Source organism: Echeneis naucrates, chromosome 16, assembly GCF_900963305.1.
Source record: "Echeneis naucrates chromosome 16, fEcheNa1.1, whole genome shotgun sequence".
Lineage (NCBI taxonomy): Eukaryota > Metazoa > Chordata > Actinopteri > Carangiformes > Echeneidae > Echeneis > Echeneis naucrates.
Window position 1 is genome coordinate 16213931 of NC_042526.1, and position 27524 is coordinate 16241454.

General features: G+C 40.6%; 3 protein-coding genes across 5 annotated transcripts; all 3 read right to left on the reverse strand.

The window, feature by feature from the left end:
* Window positions 1–1754: 1754 nt before the first annotated feature.
* Window positions 1755–9454, reverse strand: hbp1 (HMG-box transcription factor 1). The gene is made up of 11 exons (XM_029522952.1): window positions 9412–9454; window positions 7924–8099; window positions 7650–7830; window positions 7120–7240; window positions 6854–6968; window positions 5611–5729; window positions 5203–5359; window positions 4800–4944; window positions 3960–4247; window positions 2769–2910; window positions 1755–2632 (listed from the first exon to the last, which is right to left on the reverse strand). The coding sequence occupies exons 2-11, from the start codon at window positions 7994–7996 to the stop codon at window positions 2615–2617; spliced, it is 1359 nt and encodes a 452-aa protein (XP_029378812.1). The 5' UTR covers window positions 7997–8099; window positions 9412–9454; the 3' UTR covers window positions 1755–2614.
* Window positions 9455–10563: 1109 nt separating this feature from the next.
* prkar2b (protein kinase cAMP-dependent type II regulatory subunit beta) lies at window positions 10564–17267 on the reverse strand. Of its 3 annotated transcripts, XM_029523116.1 has the most exons (11): window positions 17006–17267; window positions 15870–15905; window positions 14645–14697; window positions 14410–14493; window positions 14066–14172; window positions 13741–13894; window positions 12095–12196; window positions 11925–11999; window positions 11742–11810; window positions 11487–11622; window positions 10564–11361 (listed from the first exon to the last, which is right to left on the reverse strand). In XM_029523116.1, exons 1-11 carry the CDS (start codon window positions 17265–17267, stop codon window positions 11228–11230), a joined length of 1212 nt encoding a protein of 403 aa, XP_029378976.1. In that variant the 3' UTR covers window positions 10564–11227. The 3 variants fall into 3 exon arrangements, with proteins under 3 accessions (XP_029378976.1, XP_029378978.1, XP_029378977.1); XM_029523118.1 differs by lacking the exon at window positions 14410–14493; XM_029523117.1 differs by lacking the exon at window positions 11742–11810.
* A 4075-nt stretch (window positions 17268–21342) lies between these two features.
* hsp90b1 (heat shock protein 90, beta (grp94), member 1) lies at window positions 21343–27316 on the reverse strand. The gene is made up of 18 exons (XM_029523754.1): window positions 27164–27316; window positions 26525–26627; window positions 26036–26177; window positions 25768–25884; window positions 25340–25671; window positions 25021–25132; window positions 24771–24899; window positions 24547–24663; window positions 24318–24455; window positions 24142–24219; window positions 23968–24033; window positions 23513–23782; window positions 23151–23396; window positions 22890–23026; window positions 22701–22779; window positions 22025–22180; window positions 21720–21815; window positions 21343–21618 (listed from the first exon to the last, which is right to left on the reverse strand). Exons 1-18 carry the CDS (start codon window positions 27210–27212, stop codon window positions 21592–21594), a joined length of 2394 nt encoding a protein of 797 aa, XP_029379614.1. The 5' UTR covers window positions 27213–27316; the 3' UTR covers window positions 21343–21591.
* Between the last annotated feature and the right edge of the window lie 208 nt (window positions 27317–27524).

Here is a 27524-nt window from a genome sequence, read left to right on the forward strand (position 1 = left end):
AATGCCTTTTTCGTGACTAACTATGGAGACTGTGTGTGTATACACATACATGTATTTTGAATTCTAACATTTGACAATGATACAACTGACAATATTCAATAGTTATTCAATAGTATAATTGAAATAAACAGTCCCTGAAGGGAACGAGCAAACATGAGAATGAGTGACTGTGTTACTGAGCTCACTGGCTTTTAGTTCCAACTCTTGTCTCAACATTTTTCTATTCATGGCATCTGTCCTTGTATCTCCTCCTGAGAGTGTTACTTTGTAATCATCTGTGTTAGGTTTGTTTTGGGTTTGATCGGCACACCTCTGTTCACTCTGCCCTTTTCACATCTTCCAAAGCTCCTCTGTCCTCGTCCGGGGTGAGCTTACAGAAGCCAGCGGGTCTGTGAGGGAGAAGCTCCCATTTGGTCACAGGCCACTTTCTGGGCCTCAACGTTGTTAAGTGGGGAAGTAAGTTTGTTTTTGAACTGTGGCGGAAGTGTGAGTGTTGATGCACGGCAGCATTCAGACACCGGAGCACCTCTGAAGGTGGCTTTGGGGGGGCTACAGCATTCGTTGTGGTATCAGCAGAGGTTGCTTTGTGGGTCAGGGCAAATAAACTGCCAACCGCCTTTTCCAGCTGATTTGTGGCTCTGATTGTTTATGAGATCTGATGGCGTTGACACCCATTGTGGAGAGCTTAAAGACCTTTTTACACGCGTTTACAAAGTCCTAAAGTCGTCTTCTTCCAAATACATGTACAGGAATTCGCATATCCCCATTTCCCCGCCTGTCAGACTTCTCTGCTCCGCTTCAGCCGGTCCACGCCGGAGTCCTGCCAATAATGCACCAACGTAATGGTTCCAATAGACATTTTAATCCACCCATCCATCTTCTGCCGCTTTTTCCGTTTCCGGGTCACGGGGCTGTTGGAGCCAATCCCAGCCAGCGTTCCAGACGAGGGGCGGGGCTCAACCTGGACAGGTGGCCAGTCCATCACACGGCAAAACTGCTTATTCACATACTCAAAAGAAACATAACACAAGTTTGTTTTCCTTAAAACTCTACAGTTTTTAGTGTTTGTGGGGATTGAATTTAATGCTTTTTAAAGCCATGTAAGGCTTTCATTTTCGCTAAATCCAACTAATGGCTTTTAATGCTTTTTGGTGACCCGCGGAAAGCCTGTAATAGTTGTTCTCATAATTTCTTGATGACTGTGAAAGCATCAGGCGGCTGAGAAAATTGAGCCAATCGTTCACATCTAACTGCATCAACCGATTTTCTGTGTAAGTGTTCTTGAGATGGAGGGATTTCTTTCATAACCATTCCTTAGAAATGCAGTCTCCAGTTAAAAGCTTCTTTATCTTTCGCTCAGATCTTTTTTTTTTTCATATCCACAGAAAGAAGCCAGGCTTCCAGTGAACATAAGGTTCAGTTCAACTCAGTAACATTGTCCTCCCTCAGCCCCACAGTGAATAAATGTGGGCCATTGTTGCCATCTGTATGACAGTCTTCATTTGGACACGTTGGCTGTGCTGTTACCTGGACACATTAACCTTTACTAGTTGGATGTTTTGATCAGTGGATATAAAGCTTCAGACTCACACAGCCTGGGTTAGTGTGCAGCTTTAAGACACAGTTGTTCATAGGAGGACGTTGATAATCATTCAAAACAAAGGACAGGCAAATGTAACATATTCAAACACAAAGCCAGGCATCCCCAGAGTTTGTGATGACAGTTTATGAAAAAGGACCAAACACTTGAATGATGCAAGTTAAAAAAAATATTTATAATATGATACAAGAATATTTTGTGCAAGAGGTTGTTGGGGCTATGAAAACCTGTACATTATGAACAAAGCACTATTAAAACTCATTAGCAACCTGAAAGCAGAACATGGCTACTGAACCATGATGTGTCAAACGGCTTACTGTCAAGATACTGTTTTGTACAAATGGTTTCCACCAGTATACAATGGCTGTATAGGTTTAGATTACAAATTTATATAAAGTGCAGAAGAAATAAACACTTACAGTAAAGACCTGAAGTGCTTTGTGACTGAGTGTAAACCCACCACCACACGCTGAAGGCCTTCTCATCATATGGCCAGGTGATTGAGCATAAACAAGACTTGGCAGGGCAGTATCACAAACTGTTGGCCCACATTCTGCTACAGAATATATGCACTGTATTACAAAAGGTATCAAAGGGTTTACCAATCCGTGCAATAAATTGGTTTTTACAAATATGATCGGAATCAACAGTTGCAAAAAGTTGCCTGAAATTCCCCTTTTTACAATTATATCTAATTATCATAGACACGTCTTGTTTACTGCTCCTTCTACACTGAAGCATAGCACCAAAGACTCACTTGTTTTAACCTTGAATATGAACTGACCTGAAATTAAATGAGAATTCATTCTTATTTCAGGGGACTCAAGACATCTTTGACATGAACGATATAGGAAAATATATGCACTGTTAGTGATTACATGTTTTGTTTATAGTTCATAATTCTGTTTTGCCTATATAATGAAGACAGGAGAGCAAAGAGGCATCAAGCAGCCCATCAGATCGTGTCCGGCTCCGCTCAGTGCCAAACACCAACTGGGAATTATGGGGGATTATCTAGGTCTGCTGGGAACCCTGTTGAAAGACCACATGAACTGTAAGTAAACAGCAGGATGCAAAAAATTTAACAAATATTTTTGAACTTGCTTTCAGAAAGTGTCCAAGCTGGATTCTGTTACTACATGTTATGGCTCTGGAACTTTGGACTTACTGAGTTGGTTCTTTTACGTTTCCAGCAGTCTGGATTGAGTCTTTTCTGCTCCTCAGCCAGAGCTTTGGCCTCCATGGTGTACATCCTCCTCTCTTCGCTCTTCATCTTCTTCCACTTATCACCCAGGATGACACTAATGGCTCTGGAGTGAAAGATTAGAGGCAGATGAAAGTGTTTCAGATTTTTGTCTTGATGGAGTCCGGCTCACTTTTTCCTCTCTGATTTGCTACTTTGTTCTTTGTACAGGGTTTATGGAAACATTTTAACAGATCCAAATCTAAATGATAATCTGTTATTACATCTTAAGCACTTGTTGCAATAATGGTGCAAGAAAGTAAAATGGACTGTGCTGCCAGGTGGTGAAAGAAAAATTAAACTACAAAAATAACCTGCTCAGTGAATGTAGTGTGGCAGGTCCTCACTCACATGCTAGGAGATGATTGGCTTAATGAATGGCTCTGGCTCTGCTTTTGAGATAAGTGATGCTTTGTGTCAATTACTATTTAAGAGTCCATGAACAATTCCCTCATTCAGTTAAGCTGTCACTTGTTCATGGCTGATCCAGCTCATCAGAGGATCCCTTCAGTAACTAATAAACTAAAATGAAAGTATGACTCTGAGTCCCCATGGATTTCAGGACTTCTCATCTGTAGCTCTGGGCTTGAGGGAGTGGGCCTCTTCATTTTTACAGTGTCACTACAGACTGTAACACTGTCACTCTCATTGTGCAACAGTAGCACTGATTCATAAGCCAAAAGGACACACCACACAATGAGTCACTGTGCCCTGAAGGTCATATCACACAAACTTTACTCCCCTTCATTCACTTCAAATGACTGCATTGTTTGCTTGTTTCTTAGCTGCCCTGAAACCATGAAATCACATCCAGTTCAGTTACATTGTGTTTCTGTTCAACAAAATGTCAACACACATTGCCCCACTAAATGGATATGATGTTGTTTCTCATGCACATAATTAATAAATATGGACCAGAGCAACAGTTAAAAATGGTGATCTAAGTTTCAGCAGGAGATGTGAGAATGAAGGAACACACATCTACCAGTACTACCAGTACTACCAGTTCTCCTTTGTAGAAGTGGGACAATTTCATTTAATATAGAGTTAATGTGACATGACACATTGGTTAGAAAATAAATAAAAATGAACTAGATTTGATATAATTGTGCTTACCTGTTGTCCTTCCCAGGATACATCTGTGTGTACTCCACTCTGTACTTCTTGGCAAATAGCATGAAGGCATTCATTGGCCGCTTGCATTTTGTTGGCGTGGCACTGCTGGTTGTCCCTGAGTTGTGGCTCCTGTTTGATTTGCTACTTGAGGATTGAGGGGAGCTTGAACGCTCGAGTTTATCACAGTCTGGACTGACAGCACCCCCACTGGACAGGGAGGTCCTGCGCTGACGAGCCATGCTGCTGAGAACATACACTGCTGAGGAATCTAGTGGGGTGAAGTCATAACTGCAGGAGAGAAGGGGGCAAAAAAAAACCCAGATACATTAGCTCATTACCAGTCTGGTACCAGTCATTACCAGTCTGCAAAAGTATCTAAATATGTCACATTGTCACATTAGAGTTGTCCTGCACTTTGACATACTTAATTTAACTTTTTAGTTCACTTGGGGAATTATATATATATATATATATTACATTATGTTATATTATATATGTATATTATTAGATGCCTTCAGTAGTGTGTATAAAAAAACTGAAAGGAAGGACCAAGAAGTGGCTAACTGAGCTGCCCTGGGAGGTGTGAGTCTGAGTGGTTGTTTGTCTCTGTCTGGCTCTGTGTGTTGACCCTGTGATGGACTGGTGACCCGTGCAGGGTATACCCTGCCCTTTGCCCAGCACCCCCCGAAAAGCGGTAGATGAATGAATGAATGTTCTTCAAACAGGTGTAATAGCAAATATCTAACAGAAGAGCAAAAGTCTCCCTGCTGTTATGACAAAGATTCATATTCAAATCTTTTAGATAAACAAAGAAAAAAGAAATTATTAGGAAATATATACCTTCTGAAAGTGTCAAAGACAACAGAGTCATCACAGTTAATGGCATCTGGGTGGTTTGGTGGCAGACACACATCGCCCAGCTGCATCTCATAACAAGGGATCCCATGGTGCACCACGGTAAGGCTTGGATAAAAGGAAGACCATCCTGGAAAATATAGACAGTAAAATACATATTGTGATCCTTTATCCTTTTAGTGATCCTAAAGTCATTTACATTTTGTCACTGGGCGTTTCTATTGTACTAATTTTGCTCTAAAATGTGTTTTTGATATAATTTTGCTTTGGTCTCTTAATAAGATAATATTTTGTTTATGCTGTTTCAAACTTAACGTGTCTATTTGCAGTAAATCAACAGTACATCTGATGGTCGTATATTCAAGTGAAAGTAAAGTTGTCAATTTACCTTTATTTTTGACATAGAATGGATGATCTAGTCGACATTCAGCTGTTAAAAGACCGTCATCAGGTGAACCAGGGTCAAATGTCAGTTTAAGTACTACCTGGCCAAAAGATAACGTCTCTTCATGGTTCACCAACTTCAGCCCCTCTGAGCCATATCTCTGTGAATGAAGCAAACGGCCAAATAGATTTGGTTCCTGGTCATTTCAGACTGACTGTACTTTCACTGTTGGCATGTCTGCCACCTTATGGCCACTCTAAGGCACTGATCAAATACGAGCACATTCCCATACTCACACTACAGTCAATAATACGTATACGTAAGTATATGTAGCTAGAAGGCTTTCCATAGCATAACAGATCCTTTTTAAAGATATTTAAGACATACATAACTGCCTATTCATAGACTTACCATAAGAGAAGAGCATGATGGCATCATGCTTTCCTCATCTGAATCATCATCTGAATCCCGGAGTTCATCTGCTTCTTGCCACTCTACATTAGGTCCTCGGTGGAAGCGCAAGCGAGTTCCTAAATATCAACAAAACAAAACAACATCATGAAAAAAGCAAACGTGCCATTGAACCGACAGGACAATACTGAAAAACAGGTGTACTGCTGCTGATTGAACACAAGAGGTCAGGATTTCTTCACACGTGCTGCTAGTGTTGCTGCTCTTGACTCTCACGAAAGCATGAACGAGGGCCTTGTAGTAATGTTATAATGTGTTAAAAAAAAAAACATCTATTTTCAGCTAAGCTTTATATTGAGTGTTAATACGTCCCACAAATTAACATCCACCCAATGACAAATAATGCACCCATGTGACTGCATTCAAATTGTATTTGAAGGTTTCAAGTGTTCTAACACAGTGTCATGTTTTTGTGGGGTGTATTTTGAATTGTTGAGTTAGACAACAGTTTCTCTCCCCAAGCAAAAGTAATTCATTCTTCTATAACCAAGTAATAGTGAGTGTGCCTGCATGCACATGCATTAATTCATTTCCTCAATCCATTACCTGTTTGTTTTTCAGTTACATGGAGTATGCAATTCAGCAGCTTTGGAAGTGATGCATTGGTCATTTCAGGGACATTTTGTATCACAGCATTTTTCCTAAAATTGACAAAGCTATGAGAAATTAAATGTTTTGATAACACTGAGTTGAAAGATGCATTGGTTAAAAAGAGGGTTAGGGATTAGTGCAGGTGCTGCTACAGCTTCTGTCCCAAACAGGACATGCCTGATTGTTGTGAGCAGTTAGAAGTCCAGTTTTTTTTGTTTGTATGTTTGTGGTTTTGTTTTTTGTTTGTTTTTTTTTTTACCATTACACATATACTCTTGACAAAAACAACGTATGAATAAAAATAAAAGGTTTTTTTAATATGAAATGATTTTTTTGGCCTATTATTTATTTTTACTTTTAAACACTGCAATGTCAATATTAACAGATTTATCAAAGTATTCATCAGTGACCACTTTTTTTATGGATTGTGGATTGTGCTAAGAGTCATACTTGTCAAGAAAATATTTTTACTGCCAAAAAATGTGAAAAAAAAAAAAAAAAAAAGCAAACAATACACTTCAATGTATGAAGATGTTGATGTTTGAAAGTATCCATTTGCATATGCTGCATATATGAATGTGTAATCGTGTACCTTTGAGGAAGCAATGCCAGGCTGTGGAGGGCCAGGAATGAGACCAAGCCATGTCTTCATCATCAGAGAAGGATGAGGACATTGAGAAAACTCCAGACTCTGATTCACTGCTGGCCTGTAGCATATAATAAAAAACTTCTTTCATTGACATCAATTAAATAAAGCATTTCAGTTTGCATGTCATACAGACTCTACTTGTAAATAATATTTAATTCTGAAGAACTTGATGTTTTTTAGGTTTTCAGATGCTATAAGTGAAAGCTTACCCTGACACGCCTGCGCTCCCTAAGGTGGCCTCTGGACGGGTTGGGTGCGCTGCTGGCTAATGGGGGTCGGGCATAGGAATGTAAACTGTTACTGTTGCCAAAGATGTGAACTGGAGATGATCTGGAAAAAATAAAATTAAAATACAGTTGGTGAACTAGTTAGTAAGTGTGTTGTGCACATACAAATGCTTTTGGCACATGGACTCACGAGACACCAAGAAAACACTATTGCAATGGTAATAGCTTAGTCAGATCATTTTTACATTACATGAGAAACAGAGAACCTGAAATAAACACGTTGGTGTTACTGTATATTTTCAACACAGGAAATTAATACTGTAAAAAGTTTCCTTAACAAAAATGTATTGTAGCTTTTGAAGAAATTGGCTAATCCTGCTTTAACAAACCACCCCAGGTACACTTGTGTGTACTTATATAATCACGCACATGGTCAACTTCTCTTTGTGCTTATGCCAAGTGTACGTTTCATTGCATTTGGCAGATTTTTATACTGCTATTTATTCACATACCTCTTATGTGGGGCGTCTTTCAGCAAGGGGCTTTGAGGACTGGTGGCAATGTTGGCCAGCTCAGCAAGCCAGTTGGTGCTGGGGGAGCAGCTGAGTTCCTGGTGGGACACTCCTGCTCCAACCTGAAATAACCCTGGGGACCTCTGGTCCTCCTCCACCTCCTGCAGCTCTGGCATGTCATCTAAAGAGAAGTCAGCAGTAATATAGTGCACACAAATTAAAGCTCAGGCTGCTTCAATGAAAATGGGTATTTTTTGCTAGGGTAGCTTTTTACCATAATCCATGTGGCACCCAGGTGAGGAGGGCAGGTCTTCATTACACTTGAGTGGATCAAAGGACTCATCCATTTCCACAAAACTATGCCGTTCCTCTATATTGTTTGTTTGTTCTTTAAAAAACTGACTACCGGCCAGGTCACTCAACTTCCATCATCGTTTTCTGCCACGTCAGCTAGTTTTAGGTAAAACCAAAGGACAGAATTAGACTGCTGCACAGCTGGTTCAATGAAACTACACAATACCCACCCACAATTAATTAAACAGAACCACTGAAATTGTACACCACAGTCTGCAGAGCACATGAATATTATGGTTTCATTTAGGTGTAATGAAAAGATCCATGGAATTAAAAGCATCAACGAGACAGACATAAACTGTAAAGGATTTCGAACATCATCGTGTGAAATTATGTTTTGTCTTTACAAAAAAACCTAATGGAATGCATGAAACGCCTGAATATAATGGATAAGGTATGCAGCCTTTGGGGATCCTTTGTCTCCGGATCGACACAGTAAACCTCTGTGACTGGTCATGTGACCAGCTGCGTGGAGGCCTTGTTTATAAACTTAAAAGGCTTTGGCGCATGCGCATCAGAGCTCATTCATTCACAACTGCGTAGCCAAAGTGATAAATATGAGAAATTCACCTTTAAAGTGGCGAGTCGACGTTTGAAAACACGAAGTCGAAGAGAAACGCAGCAGAAAGGTCAACGGCAGGGAAAAGTATTTTATTGTGTTTTATTGAAAACTGTGTGCCACCCGAAGACACGCAAAGTACAAACGTTAAAAAGAGGAAAGGAAGTGGGGCTAAAAACCGTCTGTTTAAATACGAGACGGCTAACTTTCGTTATCGTCCTGACAACCGACTAACGGCCGCTAAAATCCTGACAACCGACCAACGGCCGCTGCACGGTCGGACAGCCCGTCGTTAGACTCAGTAAAGGCGGATGTCCCGGAAACATGTCGTTAATAAGACATTTCTTGGGTATTATGGCGCCCGGAGGAGCGTGTGGACCCCAGGCCCGCTGCCCCCCCCCCCTCCCCGGCCTCACGGGGGGAGCAGCGGTGTCCTCAGCTCAAACCGACAGCCTGTCGCTCCAACACTGTAAACAAAAGAATGTCAACAAGTTGGGGCATGACGCAACCTCTCTGCCCCGTTCAAAATGAATGACACCAAACCCTCCACACGCCTTTAGACGACATTTACACGCGAATACGGGCTGCTTTCATCGAGTGAGCGTCTTGTTTGGATGTACAAAACTGTTGACGAATGGGTTTCTTATCTCCAAAACAACAAGCGTCACAGCGAAAAAAAAAAAAAACCGCTGTCGACCACAACCTGCGATTCGACATCAAATACGCGTGTGACAACCCCGTTAAAGCCCCGGGTTGGAGCAGCGAAGACACGGATCACAGTTAGCTCCAACTCACGATGATTTTGAAGCGTTCATTTTTCCGAAAAAAGGCAAACAACTTCCCACTTACCAGATCTGTCGCCATCAAGAAACTCTCTGGTATTCACTCGAGGGGTGGGAATGAATGGCTTCAGAGGAAGCCTCCTATTGGTTGAGAGGAACGCCAGTCAGGCAATCGTCGGTTTTCTATTGGCTAAAATTGTTAAGAAAATTTTCAAAGGCGGGGCCAAGTTTGTTGATCATCGTATCATTGGATGAAAGTACATGCCTGTTACTATCCAGTAACAGCTGATTGGCAACAACAGGAACAATGCATGGTTATGTTTTATCTGCAATGTTGCAACAGCAACAAAAACTACTCGCATACATTGTACTCTAGATGAAAAATTTCACTATGTATGAAATGGCTTCAGCTTTCTACTTCGAGATTTAGTGATCTGGCCTTTGGTATGAATTAGTGAATGCTGACTTAAAGGCTTTGATGTTGAACTATTTGTCGATTGTAACAAAGGTTTATGTGACACGAAAACTAGAAAAAATGTTCTTTTTATTGACATGAAAAGTGAAACATACAGTACTTTCAGCCAGTACTATGAGTTTGCCCTCAGAAATGAACAGTACCACCTGCACAAAGGGGGAGGAATAATTCGGACTGTTTAAATTTTAAACCAGCTTTTAAAAAGTCGAAGCTGCAGCAAACCACAGACAAACTACGGAATACTCCAATCATTTTAAATACTTAATTCATTTTAAAAAGAGAGAGAGCGTGAGAGAGGGTTGGGTTAGCCTACTTTTGATTCCTGTTGAGAGGGAACCTCAGCATGTGTATTTCCAAACAGGATAGGTTATTGGCAGAGGTAGACAGCAATAATGGATGTTATGATCATATGTTTCACTGAAAAACTCCATTTGACTTAAATTTGACATTAAAACACCAGAAAATCAATTGTGTCAAGACACTGCCTATAATGACTATAGTCTATGGGGTCAACTTATTAAATTAAAGGTGGGCCTATATAATAACGGTAAATACTCATTTTCAAATTGTACAGCAATGTTGTATGTGTGGTATATTCTTACAAAATTATTTTTATTCTGTAATTTAATTTTTTTGCAAAAGCATAATATTAGGCTAATAGCCACAAACACTTACCAACAATGATATACAGTTAATGAACACATATTCGAAGGATTAAATCTTATGATAAACCAAAATGCATTTTGTATAAATGTTAAAGTACTGCCAAGTCTACATTCTGCTGTGATCATAATTTGATTTATGTTATCTTTACGCAGAATCCAATCATCCTCTTTTACAATTTTTTTTAGCCTTTCTCATGTCAGGGCAATCTTGTACCAGTGCACCTCATGGTGTTTGTGTTAATGCGCTTGCCAAAAATGACAAGAGAATGTGACATTGATCTCAGAATAGCCTGGTACGAAATTAGCTTTGGCATCTGGTTTTAACAAATAATGTTTAGAAATTTACAAAGAATATTAAACTGCAGGTGTAACCATCACACTGTGGAAATAAGGTGAGAGTTAACAAAAGTGTTCAGTATATAAACAAATAGTGCATCTGACACTGGAAAGGAAAATGTACACTTGTGTTTTTAATGTGAGAGTCGTGATAAATCTAATGCAACCAAACTTTAAGCGACTCTGCTTTGGATTACATTTGTCATAACACTCTGTGGCAAACCTATCTAAAATGAATAGTGTCTCATATGGGAATCTGTTGTCTGTTTTATTTATCTGATACACAAATATTGTAGTGGTTATTCACACATCTTGTAAGAAAAGCCATTTAATTGGTAACGGAGTAGGGGGCACCCCTACAAGCCTTTTACTTTCCATCCACCTATTCATGGTCCATTGAAGCCGCCTCATGCACTTTGCTGCTCAATATCAGGGCTACTTCCAAACAGGGTGACCAGCTGCTCCTCATAGTTCGCAATGTTTCTCTTCATGATGTCCATGCACGGGCCCAGCAATCTCTCAAAGGCTTTAACATCCATGACTGAAAAACATAAAAAAACAAAAGCAAAAAGAGTGACGGAGGGTTGTCTAAGATAACAACTGGCATTTCCAACTGGCAGGATCTATATGCTAGACTGAATGATAATAACATTTCACAAAATGTACCCAAGCATTTGACGCTCCCCACAGCGTATGCCGAAGCAGCTCTGGGTTTGTTTGTGACGAGCGCCAACTCTCCAAAATACTGGCCCCTGGAGCACGTGGTGATATCCACCTCCTCTTCCTCCTGGTCTTTTTTCGTCTGGCAAGACAAAATTCAAACCTTAACATATCAGGCGTCAGCACTGAATTCTAATTTTAGACAACCAACTGACAGGGTTTTTAATGGTTAGAAATTAAAGGTGAACATGTCAACCATACCCTGCTTCTTTTCATGGTGATTCTAACTTGGCCGGACTCAACAATGTAGAAGCTATCCGCTAAATCCCCCTGTAACATAGGGTATTTATACATTAGTACAGAAAGACTAAAAAATAGGTGAGCCTGTCTCCAGAAAACAGAAAGTGAAAACATGACAAGAGAACATTCAAAGAGACTCATCACCTGAGCAATAATCTGCTGTGAATCGTTGTACACCTTGGTAGAGAGCACGTCCACAACTTTCATTCTCTCTGAAAGCTGCAGATAAACAAAAGAGATTTGGTTGACACTGGTTTTAATGTGAATACACAGTGCACTTTCTTAATGAAGGGGGACAAAGCTAATTGTCAAACCTCCAATGATGTAAGTAGTGGTAATGTTTCAATGAAGGCCTCATACAGCTTCCTCTTCTTGGCATTGTTCTTAACTATGATCCTCCTGAATGTCAGACGATCCTGAAACAGAGATTAAAGGAAAATTGAATTTATTCAGGATTGTGTTTCAAGTCATAATAGAAAGAAAGAAAAAGCCATTCACTGAAGTTATACTCTTTGGTTCTTGAATGAATGATTCGTAACTATGTGCATACGTGTCATTTACTCCCTCCACCCATCTTTCTTCCTGCAGAGACTCTCGACTGGCAGGAAGAAAGATGGGGGAGCAGAATGAACAGGGTGTTCCCCTTCCTCAACAGCCATGGCTGAAGTGCCCTTGGGGAACAATGTTTAATGTTCTCCTTGTTTTTCTTCTTTCTTTCTTTAGGATGAATGTGATAGATAGATGGTGATGCTCATTTACATTTCCCCCACAGTTCCAGACTCTTCCTCTCATCAAACAGTAAATGATGTGAAGCAGCATTTTGCAGTAGGGGTCACTGTAAACCATATTTGAAGTAAGCAGGGCATCTCCTGCAAAACCTAACACCACTCATTATTTTCCGACCACAGGTCATCCTGCTTCTTTAAGTGATAAAGCTTATCAGATCGAAACGTTGAAATGTCGAAAATTTGAGCAGAATTATATGCAGTTTGGACGCCAATAATGGCCAACTGCATGGTGAATGATTTTCCAGTCTCTAGGGCGCCCTCTAGCCGGCAAATAATTACCACCCAAACAAGCCAACAAGGATGTGAACATGGGATTTAGTGGCCAGGAGTCAGTCCTTTCCCCTAGAACTTAAGAGTACTGTAGGCTTAACAAACTATGAGGCTACAAGTCATTCACTGTGCACTTAGATCCCAGGTATACACAGACTATAATTGTCACCTCTACAATAGTTTTCTGTTTGCACAGACAGCCCTCAGCAGTGCTTTCCCTCCCTGACCTGAGGGAATTGCTTTAGATGAAAAGAGCTGGCTGCTTGTTCACAGACTCAAACACATAAAACAAGTGTCCAGGTCAACAGGGGATACAACCTGCCCAGCCTGCACAGCAATGACATAACAAAGCTATTACCCACAGTTTAAGGACATGACCCTCACTGAGTCATTAATAACCAAGCTGCTTCTCAGAAAGACATCAAGTAGCAGCTCATTATTTAAGAGAGTGGTTCAGGCCACATTTCATTAAATAGCTGCATGTTCATTCATTCGCACCTAGCTGCATGTTGTTTATGCAAAATACCGTTAACTGAAACTCAAATATCATAATAATGCTTAACGAAAGGGCTGGCAGTCTAACCAGCAGAGCTGCTGGCAGACAGGTTTAGTTTTGTTTATCTGAGCTGATATGCAAAAAATGTTTTTTAAAGATTAAAGTTATTTTTCTTTTTCATATTCAGTTTCCCTCTTGCATTTTAACAAACTGATGAATCCAGGGGCCTGTTTGTGGTTGGATTCAGTGGGTTTTATTCAGTTTGTTGTGTCAGTGAGACGATGTGCTCTCGTTTATGATACCAGATACCAACACTGCCACAGACAACAGACTGCGCAGTGTCGTTACAAAAATCTGAGAACAGGGCCAACTGTGCTCTTGCATGAAGATGTAATGGTGAACTCACTAGGCACCAAAGGGCTCCAGTTGAGATGGCGATGATTGTGGCTGCCCTGGGAGTGTTGTACATCAATGCTAGCTCTCCAAAGCTGCCTCTGTTGTCATAGCAGCCTACTAGCTTCTCTGTGCCATCCACCTTCACAAAAATGTTAAATGTCCCACTGTATGAAAACAGAAATTTGGAAATCATAAAAAGGATGCATGCGTCGCAGTGACATTTATGTCACCTGAAATCACACAATTAAATTTCTCAATATTTTATGAAAATACTCATTTTGAAACTATTCGCTTGTTCAACAATCTGTGATTTGATTCAGGATAAAAACATTTACCTTTCAATAACATAAAAATTATCCCCATCATCGTCTTGATCAATGATATGCTCTCCTTCTGTGCAGAACTTCTCAAACATAGCATCCAGCACCTGAGACATCTCTTCCTGTAGTATTATCAACAAAAGAATGTGAAAGTCATTTCATCTCTACATGTTGAAACAATCCTCCAAAAACAGCTTAGCGTGTAGTATCTCCCACTAACACACACTCTTTAAACGTCATGCATGGTGCACTGAGCTGAGGCAAAAAGCTGCTGGCCACAGGCCATGTTTTCCTTTGTAAAAATTTAAGAGATGGCAAAGCACAAACCAGAGGGGTACAGAAGTCTCACGGAAACTCACCGGATCCAAATTCTTGAACAGAAGAATGTCCCTACATGATTCCTGTAGTCTCTGTCGCTGTTCATCAGTCTTTGGGTGGGTGACCTACAAAAAAAAAAAAAAAAAAGCACACACACCTGAAAGGCCTGAAGGCAGCTTAATGTAGAATATATCATATTGTTGAGCATCATTGATATTCAGCTACAGTCAGATTAAATGTGGAACATACAAACTAGATAATTTTGGCACAGCTTACCCTTGGCTCCTTATCCTCCTCATCTTCATCAGGATTGAATGCCTCAGCACACACTGCATGACATAGTTCAACAAATGAAAGCTCTTCAGTCACTACAGACATGGTCATATTGCAAGTTTGATCCCTGTTTATGATTATTATTACTTTTTAAATAATGTTTATGCACTTGGGAAAACGGAATCAACTCATGACCTCTCTCTCCCACACACCCACGTTTCCTGTCTGTATTTTGACAATCAATATAAAATAAAGGCAAAATTGCCAAATAACATAATCTCAAAAAAAAAAAAAAAAAAAAAACAGAAACTGGTTTCATATTCACATGGCACAGCAGTGCAGCGCTCATGCCAGTCTAACAACAAAACCCAAATCCTTGGGATAATTCAGCGTCATTTCATGCAAAGAAGCTTTCAATAAACACAACTTTTCTCTTCACAAGTGTGGGGATTGGGTGGGTGGGTGTAGTGATGGTGGTGGCAATGTTCCTTCCTGTTTTAAAGCCAAGATAAATAAATAGAGAAAAAGAAAGTGTTATTTGTCGGAATAGAACTTTATGTTCAATTCACCCATGGGATCATTTATGTTGATGGTGCCAAAACAAAAAAACCTGATTCTTAAAAACCCCTGAAAGCTTATTGGTAAAATATTTAGACTCCAATATCAACAGTGCATACACATACACAGTGCAACTAGGCTGTACTGACCTGAGCTTAATTTTAAGTTGGCATTAAGTTTTAGCCTATGCTGTGTCATATGCAGAGGATATTGGGTTCCCATCCTGAAGTGAGAAAAGGCAAGAAAGTAGTACTACGTGTTTTCACTTGCTCATATTTTCCATTCAACATCAAACCACCAGTCCTAATACAGCAAAGTTATTTTTGTTAAAGTTACCACAAGCAGTTCTATTAATAGTGGTTGTATTTGTCTGGATCTCCCCACCCACATCATTCAATGACACAATGACACTATTAACCAGGCAAGAGATAAAGTGATTTTAACGAACTCCAATAAATCTCAGATATTACAAAAAAACCGAAGACAGTGAGAAAAGACAGGCGGAAGAACGCTTCAATATTGCTTGTACTGGAGTAAATCTGACACAGCCCGTTTGCTCACATGTCAAAAAAGTTTTATATATTTCCAGCACTGACACTGTCCAAAGTTTTCTCCTCGACAGCGTAGGCTTTTAACAGCCAGCTTAAACTGGCAGGAAATGACATCTCACCTGATGCTCTTCTGATGAATCTGTTAATTACCGGGGCTGCAAAAAAGCAAAAAGAAGATGTCAGCATGCTTAGATTTTTATCGTGAAGTAAATCCACATTACGATGATTCAGTTATTACTGGAGAGGATGAAGTTAATGCTCTAGTTTTCCGCATGTGTGGGGGCACATGTGTGGCAGACTATACCCAGCTCTGTGCTCATTAAGGCTCCATATTCATTTGGGTAAAACCTGAATAAGGACAGCTGCTTTGAAGTGCTTTTGCCTCCTTGAATCAAATTTAAATGAGAAAAAGAATGTAAATGTAAAAAAATAGTATAAATAAATAAATAAATAAATAAATAAAAGCCAAACCCCAACACAATAGTTCAGTATGAAATATACATTAGGCAGCGCCAGCCATCAATGGGCTTCCAGCCAGGGCTTTCCGGGGAGGCTCATGGAAATATCATTAAGACAGGAAACTGGACTGTCACAGTGCACGATTATGAACCAAAAATGCTCCAATAGCTAGTTTAATGATTGAATATCGAGTCGTTATGTAACCATTGCATCCAGCCTTGAACACCCTCCACTCATTGGGATGCTGTGTCAGAGCTCTGGGTTGCTATGCTACTTGCTGCAGCTTATGGCAGTCTTAACACTGGCGATTGTGTTAAATATGAGCGCACAGTTTAAGGAAGCACACATCAGTCAGACACCATTTCTGCCACTTGTTTCAGACCAGAGCTGTTTTTTTTTTTGTTTTGTTTTTTTTTTCTGTCTTTGTGTGCTTTTGTCAGGGAAGCATCATCAGGCCTGGAAATACACACAGCACCCAGTGTTGTGGGTCTCCCTTAAAAACAAACTGAACCCAGAGTCCGCTGATTTTGCAGCTGCTACTTGAATGTTGTTGATGATGATGATAATGATGATGATGATGAGGATGATGTATGGATGAAGAGCAGGACATGTTCATTGAGCGCCATTAAGCCTCCTTGGCCATATATGGCCAGGAACAGAGCAGCAGAGCTGCGGTGGATGCAGGGCGGCGAGCTCCGGAGCATCACCAGCAGCTCACACATGGATAGCATGGGTGCTCAGTGTTCAGAGGGAACGAAGGCCATCTGTCTGACACACCGTAAATCTGTCAGCCTACCTATGAATTCCTCGTCATCGTCGTCCTCCTCTCCGTTTTCCGAGTCGATCTGCATGGCTTCGTCAATGAAACTGACCGCTTTTCCGGGTCTCGGGGCCGAATTTTGGTCATTGCCAAATGAGGCCTCTTTGGTCTCACTGTCCTTCAGCTGGGTGAAGTACTGTAATGCAAACTCGAGCAAATCCCTGGGCTGATTCCTCAAAACTTCCACGGTAAAGCTCTGTAACAGCTCCGTCAGTCCTTCAGGAATTTCTATACTCATTCCTGTTATCAGTCTATGAATGTGGACTAAACCGGTTTGCTGCGAATTAAAAGCAAAAGCACACTCAAACACGGACAGGGTGGAGGGAAAAAAGAGCTGGAATTAGCAGACGGGTGTCGTCAGTGAGCCATCTGCAGCCGATCCTGTCTTCTCCTTCAATGAAAATGGCTCTGGATTTTTGGTCCGAGCATCTTCTGCTGCTTCTGGCTACAGGAAGCCCACGCATGTGACCCGGGTTTCCATGGCAACCACCTATCCAGGCATTGCGTATGAGCATCAGCAGCAGCAGCAGCAGCAGCAGGAGGAACTGCAGTCAGTCGCAAAATACACTTGATGAGAGAGAGAGAGAGAGAGAGAAACCCCGAGGAAGATCAGAGAAGGTGTCCATGTCGTGTCTGTCGTCCAGCAGTCTGAGGCCATGTTCTGATTTAATCCACTGACAGATAATGTCTCAACACCCTTCAAAGCTAAGATAACACAAAATGGACACAAATAATAATAATAATTTAAAAAATAATCTAATTAAGTCAATGTGATGTTGGGTGTTGATACATCAATATTGCTAATCCGTACCTATATGATTTATTCACAATGAGATCAAACAGATAAAATCATCTGCAACGCGCAGCTTTTCATTCACACCGCCACTCCAATTAAAATGAATTACATCTATAAAGGCTCATCATAGAGGCTCTATCCTTTTGACAGCACAGGGAGTTTGGACACCATTCCATATACCAGAGAGAGAAAAACAATAAATTACAAAAAATATGATACAGTGCCACGGGACCTTTCAGAGGATTGTGCCTCCCAGACAGATGATATGTGCTGCCAGAAAGTTTTATTACAGGAGAAAACACTTCTGAACAAAAACAAACTACTACAGAAATATTCTAACAAAAATGTCAAAGCCCCCACATATAGTCATCCACTGTGAGACTATCAGATTGAAGGTGTAAAGCAATGCACTCATTTGGGTTTTATGCATATTGATCAGTGACCTTTAGCTTTCAGTTCTGAGGTTACCCTTAAAACTAGCCTTCACCTTCACATCAACAACAGCTTATATAAAATGTTTTAGAATGCAAAGAGCTGGAGGAGGAAAGATTAAAGAGCAATCATGAGAAATATGTTCCCCAACCAAACTGTAAATAACGTTCAGAATCACAGGAGCGCTCTAGGCAAGCCACACTTAAACGTCAACAAATAAGAGTTAAAAATATGGCAGCTGATGCACCACAGTGTCCAGAGCTGGACTTGGTGGGGGACAGAAGCCTTGGGAAAAGGCTGAAGTTAGCATTTCAAGTGGGACACATGGCATAGCAACTACTTCTGTGCAACAACCCTCGTCTGTGCGTGCTGCATGGTGGAGGGTTAGTTGAGATGTGTAGTTGGGCTCTGATGAAGTTGAGCAGAGGGAAAAGAGAGATGGAGGAGAAGTTCTACAGGTGAACAGCAGGGAAGAAGAAAATATCCTACTAAATAAGCACAGCTATTATCTGCCCTGGTTATCAGTCCTTTGTGCCTGTGTGGCTCCGTTATGAGACCCCTCCCCCCTCGGTGGCCCATATCTGCCACTTTTTATTAAGAAGCCACCACTCAGGTGGACATATGGCACAACCATGGAGTGACCTGCAATGCGCCACTGCTTAGTCTTAATTTGACCATTAAAAAAAGCTGGTTTCCTCTATAAACTGTGCAACAAAGGCATTTTACTTGGATGTGTGCAGTACAACCCAGACCACTGGTATTAGGAGATATTAGACCACTGTTCATAGAGAAGAAACATTTCACATCCGCCCTGCTCTCTGAACCGTAGATCCTAGAGATTGTTTCTGCTTTTTGCTCCTTACCAGACTGAAGGAGCTTGTCCCTGTGGGATTATTGCACTGTAAAATGCAAAGATGTTATGAATCACACTCTCGCATGTGCTTAATTGCATATACAAGCATGTATGAGCCTCACTTGACATTTGAAATAAGGCCTGGTATTTACAAGAGGAGGTAGTCCATCAAAGGACCAGCCATTTTTAGTAACAGGGATCTCAGACTAGGAGGAGGAATTCATTCACCAATAAATGTGGCTCAACTTGTAAATGTTATATAATAATAATAATAAATTAATAATGATAATGTCTTCAAGTTAAATTGAAATAATATGGGTATAATAGTAAGTTATTATTATCATTATTATTATTATTATAGTGATATCTTACATTTTTTGAAGAGGTGGGTGACAGTGCTGCCTACTGGACACAGCATGGTAGTGATAATGCAATACATTATTAGATTATAATCGTTTGTCTTATAAAATCCAACAGTTCTGATTCATTAACATCTGACCACAGTCCAGTATGATTATTAATCTAAACTGATCAGTTGCATGCACCTTATGCACACCTTACAGTGTGCTGGAAGGACCATGAGAATAAGATAATATATAATCCTTTTTGTTTCTTTTCATCTCACTGTATCTTGCTGTGTAAACCACAGTGACCTTTACGACCCAGCTAAATTTCCACAGCAGTGACTCCAGCTGCACTCTGGATACTAAGATAAGCCAATCCAAATTTGTTCATATCAGATTTCAGACTTGCTACCAAACAACACACAATAGGAAACTCCAACCATGGAGTTACCATTTTATTCATGAACATTATCTGGTGAAAAAAATTGGTTATAAACTCACCTCATCTTTTTCATTTTTGTGCCCCACTTTCAAAAAAAAAAACACAAAAACCCATAATCTCTTTCTGTTGACAAAACATATCAATATATTAATGAGTTGTGTGTTGAGTTGTTTCTACCATACAAACTGAATTATAGATTATGTTAAGACCCTCTCACTCACACACACACACACACACACACGATGGACTCTGCCTGGATAAACCACTTCTTCCCTGAGTACCCTCTTCAGCGCACACTGGACAGACAGCAGAGCCCTTCTCCTCAGACTTACAGCTTCCAGTTGTATGGACAGATGCAGGAAATCTTTCCTGCCACAAGTCATAACATGATATAATAACTCACCTCAATTGGACAGAGAAAATTCAGAGCTCTCTGACTCACAGCTCTACTTATAACCCTGGTCTGGGTCCTTACTTTGCACCTTTAGAGTTTACATATCTGCCGATCATTTTGCTCCATTTTATATGCAAACTTTTTTTATTACTATGAGACAATAAATCTCCATCAAATACAGGATTAATTTTGTTAATGTACTATGAATGATATAAAATGTATCACAACTGCAAACTTAAGTCAATGAAAGCATTGACTACATCTAAACTTATCAATGAGACTCTGTTTAGAAAACAGAGGTAAAATTGTTTCTAAAAATGTAAAACAAATAGAAAAACAGAAAACACTGCGATTCAAACAACCATCACTGTAGCATAAAAATATATATTTACATACTGTTAGATCTGGTTTACCTTCCTGTCAAAGTTAATCGCAGGCACAGATACGCATTCAGCAGTGGTTTGGCTGGAGGGCTGGGGCAGCCAGAATAAAATCAGTCATGGGAACTAAAACAAGATCAGATTAACCAGACTGAATGTGGTCTTGGTAATGCAAGGTGCAGTGTAGTGTAGTGGACTGAGGAGGTGGAGATTGCTGTGTCCTGACTCTGTGGTGATGTGTTAAACTAAAGAATCCAAAAATGTATATGTTTAACACCGAAAATGACCATATTGGACGATTGATGCAAGTAAGTACATTAAGAGGCAGGAAATAACCCTAACCCAGAAAGATCAGAGTTAGGGCAAGGTGAAAATTCACTTCCTTCCCGTTTAGGTTTTTTTTTTTTTTTTTTTTTTTTTTTAAACAGTATTTGGTCTGTTTGGCTTGGGCATGTTAAATCATTCTGAAATCTAGAGTGATTTGCCTTCTAGAAAATGTGGGTGATCTTATGCATGTTTGCTTATAGCGTGCCATTCAGTTACAAGCCAACTGGCCATCAATTACTTTAACATTTTCCAATGTGTTTTACAAAATAGATTGAAAAAACAAAAAAAACAAAAACAAAACAAACAAAAAAAAAAAAAAAAAAAAAAAAAAAACAACATTGTATGTCCTTTTTCCAGGAAACATTTATTTGATCAAGAGACAGGATCGCATCTTTCCATAGACAAGTCAGTTAAATATTAACAAATTTACAGTCATGAGGAATGTAATAAAAAAAAAAAAAACCAAACAAACATTGCTCGCCTTAAAAAAATCCCACCCTGGGACGCCACTCAGTATAACTGACCACAGCGGCACTGAAACAAGATTCATATCCTGCTTCCAGCTGTACTGTTTCTTGGTTTTTATTCAGTGCTTCACAGTTCATCTTTGTCTGTTTTTGTCTGTAGGGAGAACAGTATCAGAGTTAGGAAGACAGCCAGGAATATAAACACCAACATCTGAATTCCCTACTTCAAAATCCCTCAGCTTTGAGCATTCTCACCGCTTCATCGTCTTCTTCCTCATCTACAATTTCATCTTTATCTTCAGAGTCATCCTCTGCTGGCTCTTCAGGCTCCTCCTCTGGCTCCTCTTCAATCTGTAGAAGAGTCATATCATTTAGCATTATGAGCTGACACACAGAATTACCCAACCAAGCAAAATGGCAGTACTAGGGATGCTGGAGAAAAACAAGTTAGAGATCGTGTATTTACTGAGTGAGAGGAGACTTGACAACTGCGGACTGAAACTGAAAACATCTGTATGTAAATTGACAGTAGCAGTATGAGGCAGTTTGCCTCCAGTTACCTGTTCATCCAGGGGCACATTCATGCTAAGTCTGAGCATACGCTCTATTCTTTCCCCATAAGCCTTTGTGTCAGCTAGCTGGTAGCCGGAGCGCAGGGTGGCCGTCTCAAACAGAACCATGGCCAGATCTGATGCAGTCTGGTCCTCAGCATCATCCTGGATAATGTAAAGGAAACAAACTGTTCAGTTCATTCATTGGTGCAATTTTAATTTATACAGTACATTTTACTCCTTTGTCAGAAGTTACTTCTGTCCCTAGATACATTGTAATGTCAGGAAGATTACTGAATTGTGGTGCTGTGTAAGAGCTGAGTGCAGGATGTTCTTTAAGACCGATTACATTTTGCAGTACACCTGCATCCAAAGCATTTCCATGATGTAATAAATATTTTCTCTCAGTACATTTCATGTTACAAAATAATGCTCTGGAACCAATTAATTCACATTGAAAAGGTTAAATATTATACTTATCGAAACAGCTACCATGTCCCCATTTTTGTCCATATCATGTACAGTGGTTTTCAAAATTTGTCACAAGACTAGCAAACAGTGTGAATAATTTATCACCTTTTACTTTTGCCATTTTTTTTTATTTATTAAAAAAAAAAAAAAAAAACAACTAATTTGCAACACTACAGCAGGATGAATATAGTGAAGTGACAGCGATCACACTTACATTGACTCTGCCAAGCATCTGCTTGATGAGAGGATGTTTAGGATTGATTTCTAGTGTTTTCTTCTGGCTGGCATAATAACTAAGGAAGAGGGGGAAATTGTTATATTAGGGCGACAAATACTCAGGGCAGCCACATTATCATTTTACAACTAACAATGAGTAGAAATATTGTTGAAAGCAAACACTCACTTTGTAGAAATGTCTTTTCCTGTCTGGTATGCCTGTGCCTTCATGATTCTCTCCATGTTTCCTGACCAGCCATATTGACTGGCAACCAGAGCACAGGGTGAGTTGGTTAGCCTCTGAGAGAGGACGGCCTTCTCAATCTACAGGAAAGATGGCATATGAAATAATGAGCTGCTGGAGAAAACAAACTGCCTGCACATAATTATCACTTCTGTGGCTGGGTTGTTTCTATGGTTCACAAATTTATAACAACTGTCTCTTCACCTTGTCCTTTAAGGCTTTGTCCTTCAGCCAAGTGGTGAGAGGTTCATACTCTTTCTCCAGGGCCTCCCTATTCTCTTTGGCCTTATCACTCTCGTCAAACTTCACACCCTCCTTTGCCACGTTCTGGAAACGTTTTCCATCAAACTCAGGAAGTGCCTGGATGCAGTACTCATCCACAGGCTCTGTCAGATAGATCACCTCATAGCCCTTCTTCAGCAGCCTCTCAACAAAGGGAGAAGACTCAGCCTGCAGTAAAATAAAATTTAAAGATCATCTGTACTGTGATTTTTTTTTCCTTTAGCGTCATTTGATCACATCTTCTCCAAAACCGTTTTACAAAATTATTATAACCATCTCCTCACCTCTTTCCTGCTGGTACCAGCCATGAAGTAGATCTTTTCTTGTTTCTCCTTCATACGCTCGACATACTGCTCCAGGCTGGCCAGGTCTTTTTCGCTGTTAGAAGTCTGAAAGCGCAACAGCTTGGCCAGACGGGTCCTGTTGGAGTGATCCTCGATGACACCCAGCTTGATGTTGGTGCCAAACTCCTTCCAGAACTTTTCATTGTACTGTTCCTCTGCAATCTTCTTGATCATGTCCAAAGTCTTACGCACCAGCTTCTTACGGATAACCTGAACAAGTACAAGATACGATAAGATAGTGATTTATTTGCCATTCCATATTTTTTTGCATTTAGCTTAACAGAGAACACTTATTACATCTTAGGCTGCATGGTAACTTATGAAAGCTGAACAGCAGATATTTACATGCAAAATTCTACATGAGGTAGTGTGTTAATGATATATATGAACCTTACCTTGAGCAGTTTGTGTTGCTGCAGAGTCTCTCTGGACACATTCAGGGGCAGATCATCAGAATCGACCTAGCAACATACATTTCCATAAGATCATCATGCTGGTTCAATTAAAGCCAAGGCTTAAGAGATCATAATGACTTATAGCTTAACCCAAACTACACTCAGAGCACTCACCACTCCCTTGACAAAGTTCAGGTATTTGGGCATCATGTCATTGAAGTCGTCTGTGATGAAAACTCTCCTTACGAAGAGCTGTGACAGAAAGATGTTTATTTGGAGAGTGAACAAGAATAGCATTTGATAAGCACATACAATCTGTTGAAAGACTTCGTATTGTTTAAGTCATATACCTTAATGTAGTCATTCTTTTTTGAGCCATACTCATCAAACAGACCACGAGGAGCTGTATTTGGCACAAACAGGATGGACTTGAAGGTAACCTCCCCCTCAGCTGTGAAGTGGATGTGAGCCAGAGGGTCGTCAGTATCCTGTCGGAGACAACATTTGAATTACTAAAGTTTAGGCCCCGAGGAAAGAACACAATCTAGATAGAATAGTAAGTAATGTTCAGGCACTTACCTTGGAGAATGTCTTGTAGAAAGCCTTGTACTCATCCTCCTCAACCTCCTTAGCTAGTCTCTGCCAGATGGGCTTGATATCATTCATCAGTTCCCAGTCCCACACAGTCTTCTCAACCTGCAACAAACATCATAATTTGAAACATAATGTCATAATCAATATCAAAATACATGACATGTAATTGTTTTTTCCAAACCTTTCACCCATGCCTAAATGAATCATACCTTCTTTGTCTTTGGCTTGTCTTTGTCATCCTCCTCTTCTTCTACCTCAGCCTCATCTTCAGCTGTCTCCTTCTCTGGTTCTTCTGTTGCCTCACCATCTTCCTCAATTGGCTCCTCCACAGTTTCAGTCTAGTATGTTGGGAGGAGGAAATTATACAACTGCCATTTGTTCATTTCCATATTTCTCAGTTTCACAACAGAATTTTACTGAGTTAATGTTTGAGTATAGTATAGTGTCCTCAGTCATCACCTTGCTGGCCCAAACATAGATGGGGAAATTGATAAACTGTGAGTATTTCTTCACAAGATTCTTTATGGTCTCCAGCTCCAGATAGTCTGAGGCCTCCTCTTTAAGGACAAGTCTGAGGTTGGAAAAAGACATGGAGGATTTAATGTCAAAGTCAATACTGTTGTAACATTCAAGACTAAAGTATCAAAAACAGCCTTCAGGGTTGAGTTGAAAGAGTGGTCTAAATAGTGATACGACTTGCAGCAGTTCATCAAGACAAAGACTGAATAAAAGCTGTGCAGATGACTCTTAGCAACTGCAAAACAAAAATTGAACCCACGTGATGGTGGTCCCTCTGCCCAGCGTGTCGCCACGGGGATCTTCAATGACAGAGAACTGATTGGAGTCAGACTCCCAAATGTGCTGAGTGTCGTTGTTGTGCTTTGACGTCACAATGACTTTGTCAGCAACAAGGAAAGCAGAGTAGAAACCAACACCAAACTGGCCAATCAGCTCTGAGGTAGACTGTTCCTCTGACTGCATTTCTGTCATCTTGTTGAGGAACTCGCTGGTGCCGGACTTAGCGATGGTGCCCAAATTCTTCACCAAGTCCTCTTTGGTCATTCCAATACCAGTGTCTGTGATGTGGAGCATGTTCTTCTCCTTGTCAGACTGGGATTGGGAACAATACAGTGATGTCAGAGAGAGCAAGAACCATTAACATTTACACTAAAAACTTAATGTAAACTCTGTACATCATGTACATACTTTAATTTTGATGGTGAGCTCTTCATTGGAGGCCATTGCATCTTCATTAGTTAGAGATAACAAGCGGATCTTATCCAGAGCATCTGAGGCATTAGAAATCAGTTCCCTAAGGAAGATCTGCAAGAGATGAAATAAAATATGAGCAGCTATAACCTTTGCTGACAGTCTGCAAAACACACATGCAATTTATCTCGCAATAACACCAACATTAGATTAGTATGTATGTAGTATGATGTAGGTCTAGATTAAATAGTTTGTTCCTGCTCACCTCCTTGTTCTTGTAGAGGGAGTTGATAATCAGCTTCATCATACGGTTGACTTCAGCCTGAAAGGCATGTTTTTCTGACTTCTCTCTAAGTTCCTTAATTTGAGCAGCATTCAGCCCATCCAACTGAATAGCCTCCTCCTCTCTGAGGATAGATGAACACATAGGTGAGATCCGTGGGCATATACAACAAGAAATCACAGCAGTCAACAAAGAACCTGCCAGTATGTTCTCTCCTCCAGGGATCATTAGTCAAGTTGAGACACACAAGAATCCTATGTCTTAGAGAGGGAGGCGAGTAAACCCTGCGAAGGTTTGCCCTCTACTATCGATTCCAGTGTAGCGCTTAAGTATTTGTGTGTACAAGTTAGGTTACACTGACCTTGTGCTGTTAATTAGAGGTCTAGTTGACCTTCTCGGTTAGAGACATTACAGTTAACTCAGTTCATTCGACAGGATTGACATGGATATATATTTAAAAGTGACACCAACCTTTGCACCACCTCGTCATCTGTTCTGGAGCCATCCCTGCTTTTACCCAGGTCCTCATCTACTGTCCCATCGACATCAACTTCATCTTCTGCCTTTACAGCAGCTGAAAGGGGAAGGATTGTTGGGTTTTATGTATGCATCTTGCTAAATGCAAATAGTCTTTGCATATAAATGGTATGTAGCATTTACAGATAGCCTCTATGAGCGACGCTCAGCAGAGGCATGCCTAAAACTATCCAACAGGTAAGGTGTAACGTCAGGTAAACAGCCTGCTGTGGACTACTGTGTGGCTTTGGCTCAGTGCAACAGCAAGTTTTTCTTAGAGATGTTGGGCAACGTCTGTCAGGTTAACATGTGTTGTGTTTCTGCTAGAAACTTCTGGAGAGACACTAATGAGAAACGTGTCGGCGTCGTTCTGAGAAACGTGAAGGGGTTCAACAAACCACATGGCCTATCCTTCACACAATAACAAAATTAAACTTGATAACTGCAAATCCATGGCGGCTGCAGCCGTGAGTGAGCAGAGAAGCGGCGCAAAAAGCAAGTTAACGTTAGCTAGCAGGCTAACCACGCTAGCTACAACGGTGGCTAAATTAATAAGAGGGGTAAGACAAGGCAGCAAAGCAGTCCGCTACTCACCAAAGGCTAAGAGTGCGAAAAGAAGGCCTATCAGCCAAACCCGTCTCATTTTGAGATGAATGGGGATGCGGTTCTTCGGGTGCTCAGACAAAAGCCGGGGAGCAGCGAGCTGAGGGTCTGCCTTTACAACAGAGACTGACAACCAGCCTCTCCCACCGAAAGAGCCCACTCTGTGCCCCTCGTGACAACCCTCCAATGGCGGCGCACCACGCACACGCTCCGACCAATCACAGCCGAGCCCACCGCAAATGCTATCCAATCAGAGTCCTCAACATAAGTCAAAACCCGAAAATCGTGGCTGGACACCATTGGCCAGGAATGAATGATCAGCACATCACTTCCGAAAATCTATCCCTTAGTT